At 36.7% G+C, this 25829-nt stretch overlaps 3 protein-coding genes across 3 annotated transcripts in view; 2 read left to right on the forward strand and 1 right to left on the reverse strand.

The window, feature by feature from the left end:
* LOC307156321 (immunoglobulin superfamily member 1-like) overlaps nt 1-25829 on the forward strand; it is a gene marked incomplete at its 5' end in the record, with an annotated part of 516462 nt that overhangs the window by 215573 nt on the left and 275060 nt on the right. The window lies entirely within an intron of this gene.
* The window catches only part of LOC307155385 (basement membrane-specific heparan sulfate proteoglycan core protein-like), a 225705-nt gene that overhangs the window by 108300 nt on the left and 91576 nt on the right, over nt 1-25829 (reverse strand). The gene's annotated exons all lie outside the window — the stretch shown is intronic.
* Nucleotides 2712-10315, forward strand: LOC307156262 (histone H2B-like; the record flags this gene model as incomplete). Its single annotated transcript, XM_079867556.1, has 3 exons — nt 2712-3096; nt 10077-10175; nt 10272-10315. The coding sequence occupies 3 exons, from the start codon at nt 2712-2714 to the stop codon at nt 10313-10315; spliced, it is 528 nt and encodes a 175-aa protein (XP_079723682.1).

Genomic DNA, 25829 nt, shown 5'->3' on the forward strand with positions numbered 1-25829 from the left:
AGAGTGAAACTTCTCGCCATATTAGACATTCTCTGGTAAAGCCGTTGGTTCAGTCCAAAATGGCGGCCGCTCTACCGAAGCGCCACCTAGTGGCTGTTGTCAAAACTGCAACGGAGTTTCGCCTCTTGTTACTTCTATACTCTTTGGTTATAGGGAAATATAGTGTTAAATCATTTAAATAATGCCCCCTCGATAATCATTTCCATTTTTATGCATCATCAGATGAGGTCATGAAGCGCCAATTTGTTTCAAACCAGCTGTCCCGACCTTCTGATACTGCATGACATTCGAAGCTTCAAACGTCATCAATCACGTGGTATTGTCGTTTCGATAAAAGCATCGGTAGAGTGAGTGATACAATAGTGCTTTGAAAACTGTGTTGGAGCATCAGAGCCCCGGATCAACCGTCCCATCACTAGGCTTTCCTATCCCAGAATTCATTGCGCACCAGTGACAATGCGCGGCCTTTGACTAAATTAGGGTATTGTGATTTAATGCAGAAGCAAACATTATGGATGGTTTGTTAGGCCACTGGTCAGCATCTCAGCAGTTGATCAGGCCTGATATAGCTTTGCTGGCAGCTTTTATGGTTGTTGTAAACGGGACTGGATCGCGGGACATTTGATGTTTGTTTGTTTTTGCATATCCGATCCCAGCCTTGTGTTTCCAGCCAACCTCCATACTCTCGACACTTTGAAACTCGTGTGAAATTTTCTGTTTATGTTTGTTTTTACTGTCGAATTTATTTGATTTGGAGTATGTTTTCTGGTAAATGTCTTCTATTTTATATGTGATTTTTGTACTTTTTGTGTGTTTTTTGGGGTTTATTCATGTAATTAGTTTCTTTAATTGTAATTATTCTGCGTGAAGAAGTTGGGGTTTTGTTGGGGTTCATGGAGTGTTTTTTGGCTATTAATATCTTTGAGTGAGAATGAATTGTGTTGTTCATTAAATTTGTTTTTCTGTTAAATGGTTAATTTATTTGTATTAATAAATGACTTAATTAATAAACCTGAGTCTTTTTGTTTAGCAATTACTATTCTTTTGGTCATCTTTGCTTTAAGGAAGAGTCCTTAAATACACACACACACACACACACACACACACACACACATAAATATATAAGATATTCAGATGAACAGCAAGCTCACACATTTAGAGGTACAAACCAGTGTTATCAGTACAGAAAACACAAAGATAAAGTTGGTTAAAATTGGTCAAACTCATATACCACAGCTGAAAAAGTGTTGCAATCATATTGCCTTGCTGGCAGAAACTGTGAAAAAAAGAGGTGTCATTTTGAACTGAGTTATACACATCTCTACATCTAAAGCTGTTCAAAACTGTTACCGTATCATGAATGATACATCTACTATTTAAATACACATACATAAAAATATATTAAATAACATTTAAATAGAAAATAAAAAGAAACCATGGACAAAATAATTATTTGGATAAAATATGCTTTACATGTAAAATGTAAATGTTTATTTCCAGGCTTGTGCTGGAGAAAGTGTTCAAATATCCGTATAGGAAGTGGATGTACAGAGAGAAGCTGATGAAGATACAGACCCCAAACTCTCAAACTCTCAAACTCAGCATCAGGGCAGAACCCTGTTACTGTTAAAACATGTGGTTATAGTGTTCCTGGAAACAAAACAAACAGCAAAGTGACAGCAGGCCTCGGACGTGTAAAACCACATGCGATGAGGAACCAACAGCTTCAGCAGAGCTAAAAACCTGCAGAGAATAGCAAAGAGAGTTAATCCAGCAACTCAAACTCACAATTTATTCTCTGTTTAGGGACAGAAAACATAAACATTATAATTTACTTTAAGTTGTTGCTTCTGCCCAGTGTTTAAAACATTTTGTGTGCATGTTTTAATAATTTGAATTGATGTGATTAGGGATTTGTTTTAGGGTTTAACATGTTTGACATTTGTTAAGTTGTGATTGAGGGCCTTCTCTCTGTGGTCAGATACAGAAGATATAGAAGAGCTTTATGATGCAAGGTCTTATCGCTTTTAGATGGGCATGAATTTTAATGGGTCGTTTTCATTTTAATAATTAGTGGGTTCTGCTCTGCAGACATTATTTGTAGTTTTCTACTCAGTATATTTTGGTGGAATTCTGCCTGCGGAGTCGCTATATTGTGTGTTGGACCCATTATGAACTCTTGGTTTGTGAGCGGCCCCAGATCGATGGGCTCTATAACTGATTCTCATTGGCTTTCTGATGAAATCTGAATAGCTGTCTGTAGATGTTAACATGTTTATTCCAGTAAACTATTAAACTATTTTGCTTCAAGCTTGATTTGTTTAGATTTTAGTCACACATCATTATTATTAATATTAGAAGCCTACTGCAGAATAAAGTAATGAAAAGTCAGTTTATTCATATAGCACGGTATACACAATGGTAATTCAAAGCGTTCTGTTATAAAAATGAACATAACTATAAAACATTAAGAAATAAAATAAATGAAAGTAAATGAAAACGTAATGCAACTATACATTAAAAGGACTAAACAGTAAATAGTAGGCTGCTACTGCGTGACGTGTGAGGTGTCAGTAGCAGAAAGGGGTTTGGAGTTTGGAGGGAAGATCACTGATTGGCTTGATGATGTGTTCAGACTTCAGCCAATAGGAGACAAGCAAACTTTTTCTATCAAAAGTCACAATGACAGCACTCTGATGTAACTCAGCATCATGCCTGAACCAGCGAAGTCCGCACCCAAGAAGGGCTCGAGGAAGGCCGTCACTAAAACCGCCGGCAAGGGCGGAAAGAAGCGCAGAAAGTCCAGGAAGGAGAGCTACGCGATCTACGTGTACAAAGTCCTGAAGCAGGTTCATCCCGACACCGGGATCTCCTCCAAGGCGATGGGAATCATGAACTCTTTCGTCAACGACATCTTCGAGCGCATCGCCGGTGAAGCGTCTCGTCTCGCTCACTACAACAAGCGCTCCACCATCACATCTCGAGAGATCCAGACCGCCGTGCGTCTGCTGCTGCCCGGAGAGCTGGCCAAACACGCCGTGTCTGAGGGCACAAAGGCGGTGACCAAATACACCAGCTCTAAGCAGAGCCGGATTAGTACCCCCAGGGCCCCCTGGGCACTGAAGCTCGAGACGCACTATTCCATACCTGACAACCACACTTTTAAAAAGGAACACACACACACACACACACACACACACACACACACACACACACACACACACACACACACACACACACACACACACACACACACACACGACTCAAACTAGCAACAACAACTAAATGCACTGTTTTCAAATTAAAATTATATTTTTTACAAAATTGAATATTGACATCTTTGCAAACTTATTTGTCTCAATAATACAATAGTAAAAAATAAATGTAATTTTATGTAGCGCACAAAAAAAAAAAAAAAACTCCGATCACAGAGGGCCCCTCTCTGCGCAAGGGCCCAGATTGCCCGTTTGGTAGATCCGACCCTGGCTCTAAGTAGAGCGAGCTCAGCTCAACACAAAGGCTCTTTTAAGAGCCACACATATTCTCCTTTTAAGAGCAGTTGTATTGCAGATTTAATTACCTATATAGCGGAAAATGTTGTAGAACAATAAGATATGTCATTTATGGCTGGTTTCACAGACAAGGCTTAAAGGAGAACTCCGGTCAATTTTAACATTGAGCTCATTTTTTTGTACATTTGGAGTGCTGTCAATACAGAGAACAACGACAAAAATCGGTGTTGCCTACACCGAGTTATTCTATTTTTAAAATTTGCACCCTGTTGACTTCAATGGGGCAAGTACTAAACCTGCTTTTAGCCTCTTAACATCCTTGATGTGTCATTACAAGTGCACAGGTCATGTGAGTGATTCCTTCAGAGTGAACACGAGTTAATCTGACTGCAGTAGATGTGAAAGATATGTATAAAAATGATGTTATTTAAGGCAGCGCAAATACCTGTGTTTACATCCTGTTTTCGGCTGAAGTCCACAGTAGTCGATTGCCGAGTTCACGCGCGTGATAAACCTATGCGCGTGAACTCGGCAATCGACTACTTTGGACTTCAGGATGTAAACACAGGTATTTGCGCTGGCTTAAATAACATCATTTTTATTCATATCTTTCACATCTACTGCAGTCAGATTGACCCGCGATCACTCCGAAGGAATCACTCACATGGCTGGGCACTTGTAATGACACATCAAGGATGTTAAGAGGCTAAAAGCAGGTTTAAAACTTGCCCCATTTAAGTCAACAGGGTGCAAATTTTAAAAATAGAATAACTCTGTGTAGGCAACACCGATTTTTGTCGGTGTTCTCTGTATTGACAGCACTCCAAATTTACAAAAAAATGAGCTCAATGTTAAAATTGACCGGAGTTCTCCTTTAAGCTCCCAGACTAAAATGCATGTCATAACACAAAATCGACTTATTTCAAGGGTCTAATTTAATATTTTTGCTGCAAGATAAAAGTAAGAAAATATCCACAAATCTTTTAAATATAGGCCTATTGGCTGCTTTTTTTATAGACTTATAGACTATATATATATATATAATAGATTTTTTTAATATGTCCACTGTGACATCAGTCAACCTACAAATGTAATTTAAATGAATAGAATAGTGGGTGAATATTGACACCCATGATAGTCAAACTCTCTGTCTGTTCTTAATTATTCATAAACCTGAAATGTCAAATAAGTGAAAACTAAGTGAAACTTAAACTACAACTCTCAGCACAAATACAAATGTTTCCATATTTTATTACGTAAACATGGCTTAGTGCTTAAGGCCTGTTCCAGTATCCATGTAAAATATCATCCCTCACACGAGCATAAATGTGTTTAGCAGCTCGTCTGTCTGATCAGGGAACCCAAAGACTCTTTTAAGAGCCACCTATATTCTCTCTTAAAGGGTTAGTTCAGCCACAAATGAAGTTTCTGTCATTAATTATTCACCCTTGTGTCGCTACAAACCCGTCAGACCTTCGTTCATCTTCGGAACACAAATGAAGATCTTTTTAATGAAATCCGAGACCTTCTGACCCCCACATAGACGGCAATTGTGATGTTTTTTTAGTGAATAAAAAGGTAAACTGTTTATCAAAATAATCATTATTCTAACTTCTAAGCAATTACTTCTCCTTTAGGCCTAACATTCTAACACTTGATCAAAATGTACTGTGAAAATTGTGTCGAAACCAGTGGAAAATTCTGAGATTCTAGACAATATCAAAAATATAACAGTCTAGAATAGTCTCATGACATAACATGACATTAGTAATCAACTGAACTTCTAACCTTTTCCATTGTTTTATGATTTGAGATCTAAGTTACTTCTACCTGTGACGGCTCTTCTTCTTCTTCTTCTTCTTCTTCTTCTTCTTCTTATCCTTCTGTCTTTTATTGGCAACCGCATTAAACAGTGCATTACTGCCATCATCAGGTAGCTTGGCTCAGAAACATGTTCCTACTCCTCTTAACACTTTCTAACCACCCCCACTATTGTGGAATTTATCCTTGTTTTCCTTCAGATGTTCTTTCCTTTACCCACAGTATATCATCAACCTTAACCTCTCTTATACATTTCTCCTACATTATTTTAATTAATCCTGTGTTATTCAGAAACTGAAACAACACCTTTACCAATAGTATAGTATTTCCTATATCTGAGTCTAATATATTCTTTAATGTTAACTCTTTTCCTTCATTCTTCCCTATTTCTTCTCTTAGCACTTCTCTTTCTTCATCATAATCCTTACAATTTATAATCACGTTCTACCGTTTCACTCTGTCCACATTTCTCACACATTCCCGTTGGATGTTTAGATATTAGATGTAACGTTGTATTCAAACCTGTATGTCCCATCCTTAATCTTGTAATTATATTTTTGTCCCTCCTATTTCCCCCACTGAGTCATTTACATTTACATTTACATATTTTCATCTACCTTTTCCCACTTTATTTTGTATTGCATATAAATGTCTCCCTTTAGTCTTGTTATCCCAATACTGTTGCCACTTTTTAATCACTTTCAATTGTATACTATGTGGTAGCTCCATTTCTATTTCGTCATCTACTGCTTGCTTAGTTCATTTATCTGCTTCTTCTTTCCCTTTAATTTCCACATGGGCTTGAACCCACATAAACTGTTCCTCTACCATACTATCTTTTTTTAACTCAAAGAGATTTTAAAGGATTTCCATTACTATGTCTGGCCTTGATTCTGAATTTTGGTCATCAATACTGACTATTGCTGAATATGAATCTGAATATATGACCGCATTTTGTATTACTATTTCCTTAATTAGTTGTATTGCCAGCAGAATGGCCATCAGTTCACCTGTTTTCACCTTATTCCTGCGCCTCATGACGCTTTGCCTGAATTATGGGTGTAACTTCCGTTAAACTGTAAACAATCAGTGAAAGGCTCGCTCTATGAACGCAATACGTTAAAAAGTGTCACAATGAGATGACATTAATCTACTCACCCTCCAACCATCGAACATTTAAAAGTGTAAAAGCATCAACAAGGTACTTTCAACAGACTAAACAACCTTTGTCTTTCCACAGCAATAACGGACGGGATAAATATCACATATATATATATACACATTATATATATATATATATAAAATGTAACTTATGTTGCCTTAATCAAAAATGTTCATTAATTCAGCATTACGCGATATTCACTATTCAGCCACATTCTTAGGAATCTAATTGATGTCACTCGTGCCATTTCTTTGTTATATATTCTTAACTTCCATTCATTATCTACTTTCTTGTTAGAAAATATCATAGTTTGTGACTTCTCCACAGAAAACTTAAATCCCCAATTGTATGACCATTCAACTCATCCACAGCCTTCTGCATTTTCCCCATAATATACTTATTGTTTCTTCCTCTGAACCACAAAGCCCCGTCATCTGCAAACAATGATCTTCCAATACACCTTACTAAAAATATCATTTATCATTATTATAAAAAGCACTGGACTTATTACACTTCCCTGAGGAGTGCCATTTTCTATTATTCCTTGAGATGATATAGAGTCTCCTATTCTCACTCTTATTGTTCTTTGCTTAAGGAAGTCACTAATCCATCATTCTTCCTCCTATCCCCATCTTCTCCAGTTTTATCATCAGGCCCTCGCTCCATAACATGTCATATGCTTTTTCTATATCGAAGAATACTGCTATTACTGATTCTTTATAGAGCTTTCTTTATTTCCGCTTCCAATCACATAACCGGATCCATAGTTCCCCTTCCTACCCTAAATCCACTTTGATAAGGTGAGAATGTTCCTTCTTTTTTCCAAAAAATACACTAATCTGTCCGTTATCATTCTGTCCATCACTTTCCCTGCATGAGATAGCGTTGGAGGTAAGGGCTATTGGTCTAAAATTAGCCGGCTTACTTCCTTCCCTGGTTTCCTTATTGGCTTATTGGTTTCACCAGTGCCTCTTTCCAACTTTGTGGTAGTACCCTCATTTCCCAGATTTTATTATAGAACTCTAACATTACGTTCAACGATTCCTCGCTTAACTGCTTAATCATATAATAGCTGATTTCATCTTGACCAGGAGTAGTTTCTCTCATTCTCCTCAGTGCTCGTTTTAGTTCTGTCATTCCAAATGGGACATCCATTATATTATCTCTTTCTTCTCTTTTTTTTCCCCAATAGACGAGGATGTTCTTTTAATGTCTCCTCCCTTTTTTTTCTTAAATTCTTCAGTCATATTTCCCGTACTGTTTACTTTTATAAATGCATTACAAAACATTTCTGCTTTATCACTGTATTGTATCTGTTATAACTTCCCCCTCGTTTAAAACAGGATATTCTATATCCTTCCTTATTCCATTCATCCTTCTGATTTACTTTTTAAGTTTTACTTTTGCCTGATCTCTCTTATATTCCATTAGTTCTTGATAGTTATGCCTTCTTCTTACCTTCTTGTACTCTCTCCTTTTCCTTCTAATAGCTTCATCACACTCCTTATTCCACCATGGTACCATTTTAATCTTTATTCTTCCTTTGCTTTTAGGAATATAACTGCTGCATTTTTCATGACCCCTATAATTTTCTCACTTATAGCTTCTATTATGTTCACATACTCAGTCCAGTTAGCTTTCTCATTATCCATTTCCCTTCTCTTCTTTAATTTCTCTCTACACTCTTATTTATACACATTTCTATCAAAATAGGAAAGTGATCACTATAGTACATTTCCTTAATACCTTCCATGTAATTATTCCCCTTAACCTACTATTTGTTAGAGTTAGATCTAACACCGCTTCTTGACCTGTTCTCATCTATTCGTGTACCTCTCCTATCATTCAAACAGATCAAATTCATCTCATCCATTAATTCTTCAATCAGCTGCCCATTTATCACACTTCCTCCCCACATATTACTATGGGCATTGAAATCCCCACACCAGATCACCCTCTCTCTGCTTTGCCCTTGTATCTTCTTCATCTCTTCCAATGTCATTTGCTTACATGGATTGTAAAAATGATTATTACTACACTCTTGTCTTCCTTCCATACCTCAACCACCACATATATTTCACTTCCTTTCCCCACCATTCTATACTGTATTCCTGAATTAATAAAAGTAACACACCCATGTAACGACTAAGACAAATCAGACACAAGTATTTGTTATAGTTTAACAAATTATATTTAAAACTCTGGGATCTGTGGTCCCATCCCCCCAACAAGGGCAAGAAGGTCTGTATTTTATTATACAACCAACTGTCAATGGCGGGCCATCCAGGAGTCCTCGGAATCTCCCTCTGTCGGATGGACGGGGGCGAGGAACCACGTTGTCTTCATTCTGCCAGACTGCAGAACCCTGTTCGACAGAGGGACCATTCCAGACGGGCTCAAAGGACTTAAAGTATTAAGGTAGGTAGGATAACTGACCTCAGCACTTTTCCTTTAAAATGCTTTAAATTAATTAAAAGGTTTAACTGAAAATGGGCTATTCTGTTTTTTAAGAAAACTGGTGATCAGATTTAAAAGATTTAAGGATTTAAAAAAAAAATGTTTTTACCTTTGCTAATAAAGGGCAATGATTACGGTTAAATTCAACCAAATTGGTATATGTTGAGTATTTTATTAGTTGTGTTGAGAGTGCGCCCAGAAAGCTGTTAATGAAACTATTTGTTCTTGCAAATAGCAGCTAGTCATGCTGGAAACCAGATTCGGGAGGGAAAATACCCTGAGATGCTGTAGTAATGAAACTTGCTTTTTGTTTGAATAAGACTTTAATTCTGATTGAATATAAAGAAAGATAAAGAGAGAAAAGTTGAAAGAGTGAGACAAGATCAATAGATCAATATTGTTATCCTGAGATTTATGAATTTTTACATTTTGAAATCAATTAAAAAATGCAGAAATTGTTCAAATTATATATCATAATAATAGGAAAAAGCACTCTGTGATAATTAGGACATTTTGAGTCATGAAGAAACTTTTATGAGTTAGACTTTGATTTATTAATGTATATGAGATATATAAAACCGAGCAATAGGTGCTCTTAAAGTGATGAATAAATAGTACTATATTAACTGCACGTGTTTAAATATTATACTTTCTATCTGAAGGTGTCTAGAATTTGTATCCTGTTATCCCTGGGAGACAGTGTGAAAAAAACTGATCCATTGCAGAGATTCTAAGAGTCAATGGTTTATGTTAACTAAGATGATTTTTGTGCATTGTGCATAGTATGAGAATGAGATTGGGTGACCGAGTTTAAAATAGAAATTGTGATTTGAATAAGTATAACGGGCATCTTAGAGTCATTTTAATTTGGTTTCTTGTAAAAAAAAAAAAATAAAAAAGACAAAGAATTATTTTCGTTTACATTATACACTGTATTATAATTAGAGGAGATTTTCCTGCTTTTTCCTGCATCTTTGCAATAAAGAAAGCTTATTTTTTTCCGCAATGAAGGACAAAGCTTTTTAATAAAATGATGAACTGCTGTGTTGTAAACCAGAAGAGACTTTTGGAAATTAAGCTGTTTAATTTGATATTTGCGGTTCTCTGAGTGTTCATAATTTCAGACAGCTACCTTGAAAAGTGGGATGACTGCAGAAAAATAAAAGAGGAAGTGGGGCCTGCAGCTGCTCTCCTGAAAGAGGAAGTTGACACTTCTGAGAGGGGTCAGCATGGGGAGACTGAGACAGTGCAAAGGTGACAATTCACTTGAGACTTTTCCTAAAGACAATTTTGCCATGCATTATGACATTTTGTGGCAGGATGGATCAAAAGCCAGACCGAGGAGAGTGCCATCACAGCCTGACGATCTAATGTATCAGCCAGAAGTTCAACTGGATGATAATCCACACAGAAAGACAATCAAATGTATCAGCCTTGTGGGCTAGGTGCTGCGTTTTCAATGATCACTACAGAGACTGTTTCAAATTTAGTTAATTATCATATTAACTTGATTATTGTTTTTGATTATCCACTGGTTTCAGCAGTTCTTTGGTCCTCTGTTTAAACTAACACTTTGAACCTGCTTTCAGGTACCAGTAACCCTACTGCATGAAGTTCAATAGCGGAAGTGAGAACATGACTCACAAATCAGTTAAAACTGAGGCTGGATTTGGCATAGTGAGGGTTATGACACTAACCAATTAGTGGTGAAAGCCATGAATTATTGACTATGCAGAATTCTATGGAAAAGAAAAATACAATATAGGGCACATGGTGTCTAAAAAGACATTATGGCTAGCAACAATATTGGTCACTCCATTTCATTAAAAGGTAATTTTCTAGATTCAGTAGAAACAATGTTTCCAATTCTAAACTTTTGAAATCACATGCTGTCATCACCAGAGGTACGAGATGGAAATGTTATTTTCTTTTTGTCCATGGAGCTAAGATTGTGTGAAGATTTCCAAATCTTCTTTTAAATAGCTTATGAGCAATAACAAAAAGTTAGAAAAATTTAAATTGTGCAATGAATGACAAATTGCATTTGAGAAATTAAAATGAACTCTCTCAACTGCAACTGTAGGTCTATGCGATTAATTATTTGAACGTGTTTAAATCTATTTGATTTTGAAAAGGTTTATGTTCACTGTGTTAAACTTAAACACATGGCGATTGCATCGGACAATTGAAAATTGATATCCTAACGTTTAGACACTGTCGCAAGGGGAATGCCACAGTGTAGTTTCTGTCGTCGTAAAAGTTGTTACCATTCAGATTTGGTAGTATTCCACTCCTAATATATATATTCCCCATTCAGTTCATAAACTGCTAAGGCAGACAAGAATGTATGAATCTCTGGCCAGAGAGGGGTGTGTGAAAGTGAGTGTGTGAAATATGGTGTTCTAAGACAAATAAATTATGTCAATCAAAACAGCTGTATCTACATTTATTAAGTGGGCCCCACAGGGTAAAATATGCCCAATAAAATAACGGCCATGGATGATTTTGGCTAATCCTGGCCTGGGTTATTGTTGTGGCAGAAAGAAACAGTGCCACACCTGCGCAGCGTATAACTTTGGGAAGGCAGAGAGCAAGCAAGCTTGCCCTGTCCACCCCACATTAACTTTTTTTTCCTTTTGCAGGATGTCATGATGGATCCCATCGAACAGAACTGATTCTGTTCCAAATGTATATAAAATATTGTCTTGTTACTGGCTAACATGAAATTTCACAGGTCTCATCAAAAAAGGACGACCGGCACGACAAGCAGATGAGTTAATACATGTTGTCACTAACAAAAATACTTGAGGTCTCCATTCACAGGTGAAAGCAGCCAGGAAATGGTTCACTCCACAAACAAGGTCCAGTGGAGTGCGGTTGTGATCTGAGGAAAAATCTTGCAACTATCAGCAAGGTTATAGTGACACCGCCGTCCAAGCATCTCACCTTAAACTACACCAACCAGCCTGAGCAAACCCCACATGCCAACGCCAACGCAAAGTATAAAGTGGGGGATCAATGACGTGCTAGTAACGTACCTCCCTTGCCAGCGAGGGAAAGCCCATTGCAATGGTTCGCAAAGAGTCACCCTGGTGAAGATGGAACGTCCATGGGGCAACGAGATGATCAACACACCTGGAGGAAGATGTGGACCAACTAATGGTTTAAGCTTATCATAATAATTAATTTTGTGTGATGCTTATTGATGTTTTATTTGGTTCAATCAAACTATACCATAGGACTGAGATTTGAACAATTACTGATTCATTTGAAAATATTTCAGGTACACGTAAATTGAGAAGAAGAAAATCTCTTAATTCTGTAGAGTATAGGGACTTTAACTAGGTACATTACTGTAAAAATAATAAATAATCTAGAGACTATTTTTGAAGAAACTTGAGGGTTTTCAAATTCTAATGCAGACATCATAGATGCTAAGAAATGTAATAGTTGTTCTCTAATAAGAGAATGGATAAGTTACTTTGAAAGAAAAACTTTCAAAAGGAGACTGATTTTGGGAAACATATTTAATTTCTGGATTATTATTGGTTGAAGAGCTTTATAGTATAATCAAATTTCCAACATATTACTAAAGATTTTAATGTTTAAATGAAGCCCAGAGCATGAATTAAACCAAAATAATGCAGGGGGTACAAAGTTACAATCTAGACCAAGAACAATGTGACCCAAACATGTTAAATTTAAACTATAAAGAAAAATTCTTAAAAGGCATTCTTAATCCACAATGAAGTTACAGATTTAATGATCTGGATCAATGGATCCATTATGAACTATTCCGCATTGCCAAAAAATAGAGGCAGGACATCTTATGTCCATCAGTTAATTCTGGGAAAATAAGATGAAGATAAGTAGTTAAAGATTGAATGGCATGTCAGTATTGCTAAGGCTATTTTCATGGCAAGAGCTGGGTTACACAGAGTTAATTTTAAAGTAATGACATTGTTTGAAACAAAATAATAAAATTATTGATATTTTTGTTAAGGATAAAAATGAAAAATACTAGAATAACTTTGGTTAGATTGTATTACACAGATCCTTAAATAGATCTGACTAGGTAAATGAATCGCCTGCTTCAATTAAAAGCTAACAAAATAAGGTTAAGAAAAATCAGCAGTTATCAGCCTGTTAAAGGCCTAATAGGCCAATGTGATTTGAAATTTACCAAAAGATGATGAAACATGACTCAAGGCCTACTAAAGTTAAAAGGCAATGCACTATGGGATGATTTGGTAAAGAGCAGGTAAATCATGCAGGTATGAAAAAAGATATGGGGAATGTCGATTGGAGACAACCCAGTAGAATAGAAAGGGAATGTCGATTGGAGATGAAAATAAGGTAATAAAAATGAAAATGAAAAATTTCCTGGATGAAAATAAGGTATTTGAGCTTTTTCAATCAGGTTTAAAAAATATCACTGGACAGAGACTGCACTCCTGAAAATTCTAAATGATGTGTTAAAACCCCGATTCTGGGGTTTCTACCATACTTGTATTAATAGATCTGAGTGCGGCTTTTGATATGGTAGATCATTCTATTCTTCTTGCTCGCCTGGAGCATTGGGTTGGTATCAAAGGAGCTGCCCTAGAATGGTTTAATTCTTATCTGTCAAATAGGAAGTTTAGTGTTAATATTGGGGAATATTCGTCGGAGGCTGCTGTTCTGTCTTGTGGTTTTCCTCAGGGATTCATTTTAGCCCCCATTCTTTTTACGTTATATGCTTCCATTAGGGTCTATTTTCAAGAAACATGGGTTGTCGTTCCACTGCTATGCGGATGACTCTCAAGTTTATTTACCCCTAAAACCAAATATTGATGGACTGGAAACACTTAGGGCCTGCCTATCTGATGTGAAAGCTTGGTTAACTTTAAATTTTCTCAATTTTAATGAAAATAAAACTGAAATTATAGTTTTTGGCTCATCTGATTCTTTTAGTCAAATAACCCTAGGTAATTTAACACTTTCTGCAAAGCCTTGGGTAAAGAACTTGAGTGTTGTTTTTGATGATGGTCTGAAATTTGACAAGCAGATAAGTCCAGTGGTCAAATCCTGATTTTTCCAGCTCCGTCTTTTAGCCAAAGTAAAACCTGTTTTATCTTTTAATAACTTTGAAAGAATAATTCATGCATTTTTAACATCAAGGTTAGACTATTGCAATTCACTGTATTACAGGATCAGCAGAGCAGCTTTATCCCGGTTACAGATGGTACAAAATGCGGCGGCAAGACTTCTGACATGTACTAGAAAACGGGACCATATTACTCCAGTGCTACGTTATTTGCACTGGTTGCCTGTACGATATCGTGTTGATTTTAAAATTCTTCTTTTGGTATTTAAATCCTTACATGGTTTGGCCCCTCCTTACCTTTCGGATCTACTGACAGAACATTTTCCAGTTGTGTCTCTCCGGTCGTCTAATCAAATATTATTACATATTCCGAAATCAAAGTTGAAAAGTAGGGGTGACCGTGCGTTTTCAGTGGCTGCTCCCACACTGTGGAATGCGTTACCTTTTAGTATTAGATTTGCTCCATCCGTGGCTGTTCTATCTAGGCTAAAAACAATGCTATTATTTTTTTATTAATTAGCATATGGTCAAGGATGAAATGTATTGGATTGTGTTTTGTTTGTGTGTTTTTATTGCCTCTTACATTGATGTAAAGCACACTGGTCACTTGGTGTTGTGTTTAGTAGGTCTATAGAAATAAAATTGACATTGACATTGACATTGATGTCCTCCATATGCCACATTATGCGCCCCACCACAATTACAACATTTTGCTTCAACATTACTTCCACATTTTCCATACTCATGTTCTTTCACACAATGTGCACATCTCTTTTTGGCTCTGCATACACTTGCAATATGTGACCATAAAACCAGTCACATGGGTAAATTTTTGGAAATTGAAATGTATACATCAATGGAAAGCTGAATATAAATAATATAAATAAGCTTTCCATTGATGTATGGTTTGTTAGGATAGGATCATATTTGGCTGAAATACAACTATTTGAAAATCTGGAATCTGAGGGTGCACAAAACATTCTCATTGAAACATTGAGAAAATCTCCTTTAAAGTTGTCCATTTATGTTCGCGATTGTGCTGCATTCACTCACAAAAATAAATGTTTTATATATTTACAATAGGAAATTTACTAAATATCTTCATGGAACATGATCTTTACTTAATATCCTAATGATTTTTGGCATAAAAGAAACATTTATAATTTTGAGCCATACAATGTATTTTTGGCTATTGCCACAAATATACCCGTGCGACTTGTGACTGGTTTTGTGATCCAGGGTCACATATGACCATATCTCTGGCAGTTATAACATCTCATTGGAGCACGCACATATGCTCTCACCTGAAAGCTAACATATCCAACCATCACTCTACTTGGTAACACTCCTCTTTCAAAGCGCGTGACATCAGACTTTCTTCCTTATTACCTTCCCTATTCCTTTGCAATCGCTTTGCTTCAATTACATTTCCTCCTTTTATATTCCTCCTCAGCTCTGTCATTGTTACATCCCTGTAATTACTCCACATATCCATATTTTTTCACCTGTTTGCTTACAACTTGTTTACACACAACCTTCATTTTCATCACTTTATCCTTCTGTTCCTCATTTTCACATATTACCATCAATGCTCCATCCTGAAGTACTCTTGCACACTTAATCTCTGCTGTTTGTTTTCTCAACTCATTTGTTAATTCATTTGGGTTTACCCCTTTTACTTCAAATCCCTCTTTAAATCTCACAATCATTTTAATTTCCTCTGTCTTTCCACTTATTAACACCTTCCCTGTCCTCATCTATACTTACTGAATCCTCCTCATTATCTTTCTTTCTCTTTTTATTTGTTTTTTCAACACTTTCTCTTCTCCCACCTCCCACCTGTACCCACTCCGTCTCCATTTCATCATCGTTCTCCGAATCATCAATCTTTTGTTTCTGATCCAGCTTCTTATTATTATTTGTCCGCGATTTCCCCATATTCTTCTTCTCAATATAATAATTTCTATGCTTTTCAAAATTCAGTATGAATTTATTTGAATTGAAATCGAACTTTACCGTTACTCCGATCTGATACACGCTGCTTCCGTCTTCCGCCATCCACGACCCACCCTGTGACGCTCAGTGAGTGTTGTGTGTTCGTCCCTGAGTTACAGGTGATTGCTGGAGGGCGTGGCTTTACACCTGAATGACATCATGACACTTTAAAAGACACTGCATGGTCAAACAGAGATAGAGAGAACTATTGCTCGCTGGTGTTGTTGCTGCTCATGAGGCTACCGGAGAACTGACGGGATGTGTGGGTTACGGGAGATCACACCCCGCATCGGAGTTCTCATTTGATCCATCTTCTCCGATTATAATGCATTGATTTGGACCTTTGTTTATGTTTGGTTGGACTTGCTACTTACACTCACATGCTGACACGCTGACTAACAATTACACTGATCACTTGACATTTCATGTTTCTTACTTTAATTAAATAAATCTTATTGTTTATGCAGCGGTTGTGTGGCGTCTCCCTTACTTTGTTGCGATCTAAGAATATAAGCGTAACATAGTAACAGAAGGGTTTGCATATGAAGAACCAATCAAATTGTAGGGAAATTATGTCATTTATCATGTCATTTTTGCTCCTATTCCATAAAAACTGTTGGATTCTTTTTGTCTGAGATCCTCCGGCCGTGATTAAAGCATATCCGAAGGCATTGTCTTGAGTCTGTCAGTTATTATTGCGCAGCAAGTTAGTTTGTGGAGCAAGTTGTGTAGCGAAACACTAGAGATCTTACTTCTATTCCCAAGTGATAGTGTTTGAACAGACCGAGACGTCGTTCGACTCTTTGTGAGACTCTTGAGCGGGGTTAGATTGCGGTCAGGTAACTATAATTCTTAGCTACTCAGAATAGTCAGAATAGCTACACTTAGGCGTCAACCCGCGCAGTCAGAGGTGAACTCAACTGAGTATAATATTTTCAGGTGTTTTCTGGCCCTCGAGATCCACTTTAATCAAGATTTTCAGGATTACTAGAAATATACAGGCATTTGAGTTCAATCAGGGTTCTAACAATTGTTCAAAAGAGCAAATCCAAATGAGTAAAAATCCACACTTATTTATTTATTTTTTATACAGAACATTTGATACAGAATAAAACTGGCATGTTTACTAATTACTCAGATGAGTGATCTAGAACAAGCAACATGAGATCATTGTCAAGCTATTGGAAGAACATACACAACAACACACATACACAACATTTTTTTTGTAATCTTTTTTTTTTTTTTTTTACAGTTTATGGTTATGACAAATATAGTTTTCACAGGTTTATAAACACAATACAATTTTTATAACGAAATCAACACATTGGAGGAATGCCCCAATAATGAGTTCCTGATTTTTATATTTATTATGATACAGGCAAGCAATAAGAGTAAAGAGCAAGAGTGCTGTTTTTCCTGGAAAAGCATATTGCAAATCTGATATTGTTATAGAACAGTTTAATAAACAAGTTAGTATGATGTAACTTATATTGTCTGTTTTTGCTTAATGAAAATAGTTTTAAACAAAGCCACATGAGAACAGTTGCTCGTCTGAGCAACACGTAATGAAAGAATCTCTGAACGAATGATTTTAATTAGGGCTGCACGATTAATCACTTGAAACCGCACCTAATTTGGCAAAGGAATCGGTATTTAAATGCTCCATCAGAACGCCAGAGGGCGTCACACACACACACACACACACACACACACACCAGTGATGCGCGGGTCAATGTATAAACAAACCGCACCCGACCGACGTTTTCAACTAACCCGCCCGCAACTCGGACCGCAAAAAACGAAAAAGAAAATATTGTACCCGACCCGCTTCCTGACCCGCATTTTTTTTAAAGTAAAGTAAACTATAATGCTCATCGTAGCGTCTTAATATAACTTAATATTCTAATTTTGTCAAGAATTATAAAAAATCGTCAATATAAGCTCATAATTTGTACTAAAACAGTCTAAATGTTTAGTTTTAAAAACAATTTTAAAAAGCTGGCTATGTCTATTTTGATGTTTCTGCGCAAGTTCAGCAGACAGTGAGGTTCGGGTTTGTTCCGATCAGAGCTCGTGAGCGGAGAGCGCATTTCTGAATATTCCGCTCCGCTCACGGTCGCTCGCCCAACCCAGATGGCCTGCTGGTTCGAAAATATGTGGAATAAGGGCTGCCTCCGACTAATTTTTTTTCTAGTCGACTAGTTGTTCATTTAAGCCATTCGTGGACAAATCGCCCCTTTATATTAAATTAATTACTTAAATAGGCTAGCCTACAGGAATAAGCGTAATGACCGCACGCATAAAGCTTGCCACAAAGAACCGGTTAAAGTAATGATTATGAATGTGTCTAAATTAGCAAGGAGACATTTAATTGTTTAGTAATAAACTGGTGTTTTCTGTGTCGCTGCAAAGATGAAGTTGACAATGCGGAGATTGCGGACTCGCCATGAACGCCAGAGAGAAATGCACATTTCATATGGATTAGCCTACATAATCAGAGAGTATAGCCTATTTATTTTGGTTTGAATATTTTCGTTTAAAAGTAGACATTTCAAGCTTTCTGTAATATAAAGCCTATATTTATCAAATCTGTGAGGCACAAGCTGAGTTTCGGCGCCCTCCAGTTCACATGCAGTGATCGCGTACCGGCGCCTTATTTTGTCTGCTATATATTTGCTTCTTATTTAATAAATACGGGCAATTGATTGATAAAACATTGATCAAAATTAAGATACAATTTATACAAAACGAAAATCTTTTAAAAAGAGTTTTCTATAAAACAAAACTTGATGAAGTCGTCAAAATCATGTTTTACCAAAAACAGCGCCGTTGCTAGGAGGGCGTCAGCGCCTCTGCCTCTCAGCGCCTCCTCACGAGTGGATGATAGCCCTGAAGACGCCTAGCAATGATATACCTTTACTGGTAGTATACCTTTAGTTAAGTTATCGCAGCGCGCTAAGAGACAATGTTATCGGAAAATGCAGCCCAGGTATATGCATAATGGAGATTCCAAAGCTCTCTTCTTTGGTCAGAAGAACCATGGAGAGCGATCGAGGATTTACTTTTACAATGCAACACAATATTTAAAGAGCATCAAGCTATTAAAATCTATATTATGTATACGCACAGATAATACAACAGTAGGCTATATTAGTCAATATTTTTTTATTAGGTTAAGCAGTGATTGGATAACGTTTTTTTATTTTTATTTTATTTAACGTTTTTAATTTAAGGCCCACCCACAATTGGTCTGGCTTATCCAAAACTGGAATCCTGGCGCCGTGCCTGGTTGGTCGTGCCAGTTTTGTGGTTATCAAATGTGTAAATAGCATCGCAAGAAGTAGCCTACACATGACAAAGCCAGCACTTTGGTCATCATCTTTCATTATTTCGGCAAATGTCTCCCACACTTTGCTCTTTCTATTTGTGTATTTGCGGAGCGCACTCCCCAGTCTTCACCTATTTTCTCTTGCCGCCTCCATCTCTACCTGCAGACTGAGCTCGTGCGTCATCTTCGCGCCAGTTATTCGGCCAATAAAGTGTAAATTAAATTTAAAACGTATTCATAGAAAATTGTGTCTAGAACTATATAAATGACAAAGGTTTAATTGGCATCTTTATTTCAAACGACCCGACCGACCGCGACCCGAATATCATTAAAAATATTTTTGGATGACTCGTAACCGCGGGTAACCGCGGGTGACCGCAGGCACCCGCTCATTTCGGATCAACCCGCGCATCACTGACACACACACACACACACACAGTGGTTCATAAATGCTTCACGTGTTTGGAAAGATGTTTTCCAACATCCGCATGTTGCTTTTTCAAATGCACGTTATAAGTGACTCAAACTCACAGTGTTTACAGAGCCATACATCAATGACAGCCGCAGCCTTTGCGATTTCAAAATCTCAATAAGCCAAATCAGTTTGTGCAATTTTATGTAAATTGCTATTAATCGTGCAGCCCTAATTTGAATGAGGTTCAATGACTCACTCATTAAGAGAGTGATTTGCCGCCACCTACTGGAGGATTTCCACTGCACTCTGGAGAACAAGGGTACGAACAACGCGAAAACAGAAAATTTTTTCTTTGTACAGATGACAACTTTATCAAAATGATCCGTTCACACGGACCCGTAAAAAAACGACTAATAACGCTGTATAACGCATGCCAGACAAGTATAGTTGGCAATATGACTGCACACACACACACACACACACAATTTTACATTCTTATCACAAATGACATAATATATCATGTTTTTGTCCGATTTCCATTCTAAGGATGTTAATCTTGATAATACTGTATCATTACTTTGTCCTCTGGATAAATTTCATCTTCACAAAGCCAGAAACATTCACTGAAATCCCAGTCTTAGAAGTCACTTTTACTTCCTTTAAGAAAACGTCAAAACCTTTGAACACAAAGGCTTCGAAAACATATATCATCCTTGAGTCTGTTGTAATGAACCTTTCATTTAAAAAAGCCTATAGACTAAACACGCAATAGCCTACGCATGTGCATGATGTCACTGTTTTCACAGATTTGATAAGGGTCTCGGTTTAAAAAACTTGCAGTTTGAAACACGTTTTTAAAAGTTTGCGTTTTTCAGGCCCCACAAACGCCACTGTCGTGTAAATGAACACCCAAAACGCATAAAAAGTATTTCGTCAGGCTTGTTTTTGCCTGTAAAAATACCTCAATAGCCTTTGTTTGTATCACAAATACATTCCACAATAAATTACAATTGCAAGAATCACTACCCAGATAGCAGACCAACATTGAATCTACATTGAATCAATGTTAATGCATTAACCAAAAGATCATTGAATCAATGTTGAAATTTAACATTGATTTTTCATCAGGTTTGCACCCTGAAATAATGTTATATCAACGATGAAAAATCAATCAATATGGTCATAAAATCAATATTATTTCAACCATAATTAAATCACTTATTTAACATTGAATCAACATAAAATCAATCTTACTTCATGTACAGCAAGATTCTATGCTAGTTTATCATGCTTGTACTGTGCATTTTTAAATGACTCCTTTCAGACAGAAACCATGTAGGTGTTATGGAGTAACAGTTGGGTTGCAATTAAATATGTTTTTTAATCAAAATGTCATTCAAAGTAAACTACATCCTTCAGTTTACAAGCAAATGTATTTATTTATGCCCCCAAAACTGAACATGAAATTTCATTTGTAAAATGCATTTTGTGGTGACAAAGACAAAAACAGTGCAGTAAGTTACTACGGTAAGAAAGAATGAAACATTACTCTGATAAATATTTCAAGTTCAATTTTATTTATGTATCACATTTAGAACAGACCAAAGTACTTTACAGAAGAACAACATTAAACAATAGCATGCATTCTATAAAAAAAAGATATAACATGCATTATAAAATAAAACAAAAATAAGAGCAACATAGCTGAGTAACCATAAAAAAAAAACTAGAACAGAAATCAGAACTCAGATATAAATTAATAACACCAACCAAAGAAAATAATCAATATACTAAATAAAATGGGTAGGTTTTAAAACAATTAAAACGTAGGCAGAGAAGGGGCTGCTCTAATAGGCACACTTACCTCTAACGTTACTTGGGTAAAATACCGTACCGTAATTCTAATGAACTCAGGGGTTTCCACCACGAGCAATACCCCCAAGCCGTTCAGGGGCTTAACGGAGCCATCTTTGTACCGAAACAGAAAAAAACAAACTCTGAGGCTCTGTGCCCGGTTGCATAAAGCACCTTAAGTGTAATTTTCCCTTAAGTTTGCCCTTATGTTTCCCTTAAACCAAAGGGTGTTGCAGAAAAAAACCCTTAAGTGTTACTTAAGGGTTTCTTTAAGTGAAACGTCATAAACACTTAGAATCTCCCTTAAATGCTGTTTTTTCACTTAAATAATCCCTTAAAAAGTGTTAAGTGTTGCATAAAACCCCTTAACGGTCATTTCCCTAAGTATAACTTAAGTGCCCGGTTGCATAAAGCACCTTAAGTTTTTCCCTTAAGTGTGATACTTAAGGGGCGATTTCCCCTTACCTAAGAGAATAACTTAAGGGTGTTGCATATAATCTCTTAAACGGTTCTCTTAGGTAAGGGAAACATTTAAGTGTTTCACGACAGCGATCCTGGATTCACGTTATAAAAGTCTGTTGTTGCCATAGATACGCAAAACACTAACACGCCGCGTCGCGTCTAGAACAACTGTATCACACACCGGACGCGCACTTTCTATATGGCCAGCAATATTGTTATGTTTAAGGACATTATGGAATTAAGATAATGTCTGTACGTTATGTTATGTTATGACTGTACTGTACAATTAAATATAATCGTTGCTATAAGTCTGCAGTCTTAACACTTTACTTCAGAGCGTCCGTTAACTGAATGAATTGAGAATATCACCTGAAAATCCGATACACACTAATTGTAGCCTACATTTATTGAATGGTAGCCGATTTATGCACATGTAAAACATATCCCACTACTGAAAACTCCCAGTTGCAAAAAAACGCAGTGCTATAAGCAGTTGTAACACCGCAGGTAAAGAGTGGTTGCGATGTGTGACATGGTCAAGGTCGCTCTCTAGTTTGTTAGCGATGTATTGCGCAAATATTGCGCGTCGATCAAATCGGTATTCTTGCAACAATTTTTCATCGCTAAAATGGTCCAAAGGGTTCTCCCTATCCCTAAAAATTCTTCTTGGCACATAATGATCTTCAGCTGGTTCCATAAATTCAGCCATGTCGTCTTATTTTTGTCCTCGTTACTCTTAAGGTTACGATTTCCAAACCTTAAGTTATACTTAGGGAAATGACCGTTAAGGGGTTTTATGCAACACTTAACACTTTTTAAGGGATTATTTAAGTGAAAAAACAGCATTTAAGGGAGATTCTAAGTGTTTATGACGTTTCACTTAAAGAAACCCTTAAGTAACACTTAAGGGTTTTTTTCTGCAACACCCTTAGGTTTAAGGGAAACATAAGGGCAAACTTAAGGGAAAATTACACTTAAGGTGCTTTATGCAACCGGGCACAGGTTTGGAAATCGTAACCTTAAGAGTAACGAGGACAAAAATAAGACGACATGGCTGAATTTATGGAACCAGCTGAAGATCATTATGTGCCAAGAAGAATTTTTAGGGATAGGGAGAACCCTTTGGACCATTTTAGCGATGAAAAATTGTTGCAAGAATACCGATTTGATCGACGCGCAATATTTGCGCAATACATCGCTAACAAACTAGAGAGCGACCTTGACCATGTCACACATCGCAACCACTCTTTACCTGCGGTGTTACAACTGCTTATAGCACTGCGTTTTTTTGCAACTGGGAGTTTTCAGTAGTGGGATATGTTTTACATGTGCATAAATCGGCTACCATTCAATAAATGTAGGCTACAATTAGTGTGTATCGGATTTTCAGGTGATATTCTCAATTCATTCAGTTAACGGACGCTCTGAAGTAAAGTGTTCAGACTGCAGACTTATAGCAACGATTATATTTAATTGTACAGTACAGTCATAACATAACATAACGTACAGACATTATCTTAATTCCATAATGTCCTTAAACATAACAATATTGCTGGCCATATCTGAGAAAGTGCGCGTCCGGTGTGTGATACAGTTGTTCTAGACGCGACGCGGCGTGTTAGTGTTTTGCGTATCTATGGCAACAACAGACTTTTATAACGTGAATCCAGGATCGCTGTCGTGAAACACTTAAATGTTTCCCTTACCTAAGAGAACCGTTTAAGAGATTATATGCAACACCCTTAAGTTATTCTCTTAGGTAAGGGGAAATCGCCCCTTAAGTATCACACTTAAGGGAAAAACTTAAGGTGCTTTATGCAACCGGGCACTGAGGCCTCCTTTTTCCTCTGCCGCCTGCTGTTGTAAGGCATCTAAACAAAACAAAACACAATTAGAAAATATTTGGAAATATGACTAATTATAAATGACAAATGTACTACAAAATTAAGTGAAACTTGAAATTTTGAAAAATACCCTGAATTCAAAATCATTTGAATTTATTTTACTATTTAATGAATTTTAGTATAGACCCTATTACAGCTGTTATTTCTATATTTTTTACCCATTTTTGGAAGTTCTGGAAACGCTATATCATCATGGATAAAAATAAATAAATAGCTAGCTATTATTGGAATACAAAAATTATATTAGCTGTCGTGCCCGTCGTCTCCCATTTGCGTGCCCAACTAACGTTATGAACTCACGCTTCTTTGCGCCTTTTTTGACTTAAGGGTTAGTTCTCACAAGAATGAAAATTAACAATTTACCCACTGTTAGTTTTACCCACGATGACGTTTGGTAAAAGACAAATTGAAATTCAATATGGGAAAATCCCGGCCGTTGGTTTGTTCATGTTATTAATAAATTTAACATAGCAGTTCATTCCGACTCACCCAGGAAAAGCAAATAAGTTGTAAGAAATATAGATGCATAAAAATGAGAAATGAAAGATTAGAGATTTAAGATTAACTTACCTCTAAAAATCACTCTGTCGTTGCCTGAATGCTTCGTCTGTCTGTTTCGCGCTTGAAATCTGTTAGCTGCGTTTGAATTCTGTTGACTGTTATCCACGCTTCGATCTGATTGGCGGTTGGCAACCAATGTTAGGATTGTCTAGGCAACCAGTGGAGAAATTTAAGCTGACCAAAAATCAACATTGATTCAATGTTTGTCTTTTCAACACTGAAAAACATTGAATTATCAACATTGATTCAATGTTTGTCTTTTCAACACCGAAAAACATTGAATTATCAACATTGATTCAATATTATTTTAACATTGAATTTTCAACATTGTTCCAATATTATTTTAGCATTGATTTTTCAACATTGATCCAATATTATTTAGCATTGTATTTTCAACCTCAACCAAAATGATGATTCTGATGGAATTTCAACATTTAATCAATGTCACCTTGCTATCTGGGTATGTTCTGTCAAAAATGCAGTTCTAAGCTCAATCTATTAAAACGAGCGTTCTCTGGGAATGTTTGTTATGATTGGTGGTGTTGATGATATTATTTCTTTATTCTATATACTATTTGTATATATTACCCCCCCCCCCCCCCCCCCCCCCTCCTGCATCCCTGCAATTATATTACACATTTGAAGTCTATAAAAGAAGAACCAACTACTGTATTTTCAAACCATATGTTGACAAAAATAACAGTATGAGTCTTTTTAAACTGGTTAACATCAGATTGAAGTTTCTTCCTCTGTTATGGTGAACTGACTTTGGTCTTCAGCAACTGTGAAATACACATAAAAAACATTTTCAACATTTAAATGGACATGTCTTATGTTTTTTTTTTTTTTCCACTGCAGTTATTGCTTTCATGAATGACCATTATCCATTTATCTGTTGTAAAGGCAGATCTGTCAGTGAGAGGAGAGAGAGAGAGAGAGAGAGAGAGAGAGAGAGAGAGAGAGAGAGAGAGAGAGAGAGAGTTAGTTGTGTGTGTGTGTGTGTGTGTGTCAGACAGAAGTTTTACCTCTCGCTTTGTAACATTTGTAAAGCAGCACGACTGTCGCTAGCAGATACGGAGAAGCGGCCAGAAGAAAACTGAGGATTTTGAGGACAGAAATCTGACCTGAACGTGACACTGAAAAACAGAAACACAAGAACATTATTGAGCAACAAAGTTTTGTGAGTGAATATAAAAGCTTTGCAATATTTTTTCTGTCTCATATTATTCCACCACCATTTCCCTTTCAGAGCTCTGTATTAAAGGAATAGTT

Source organism: Squalius cephalus (assembly GCF_949319135.1).
Source record: "Squalius cephalus genome assembly, chromosome: 3".
Classification (NCBI taxonomy): Eukaryota; Metazoa; Chordata; class Actinopteri; order Cypriniformes; family Leuciscidae; genus Squalius; species Squalius cephalus.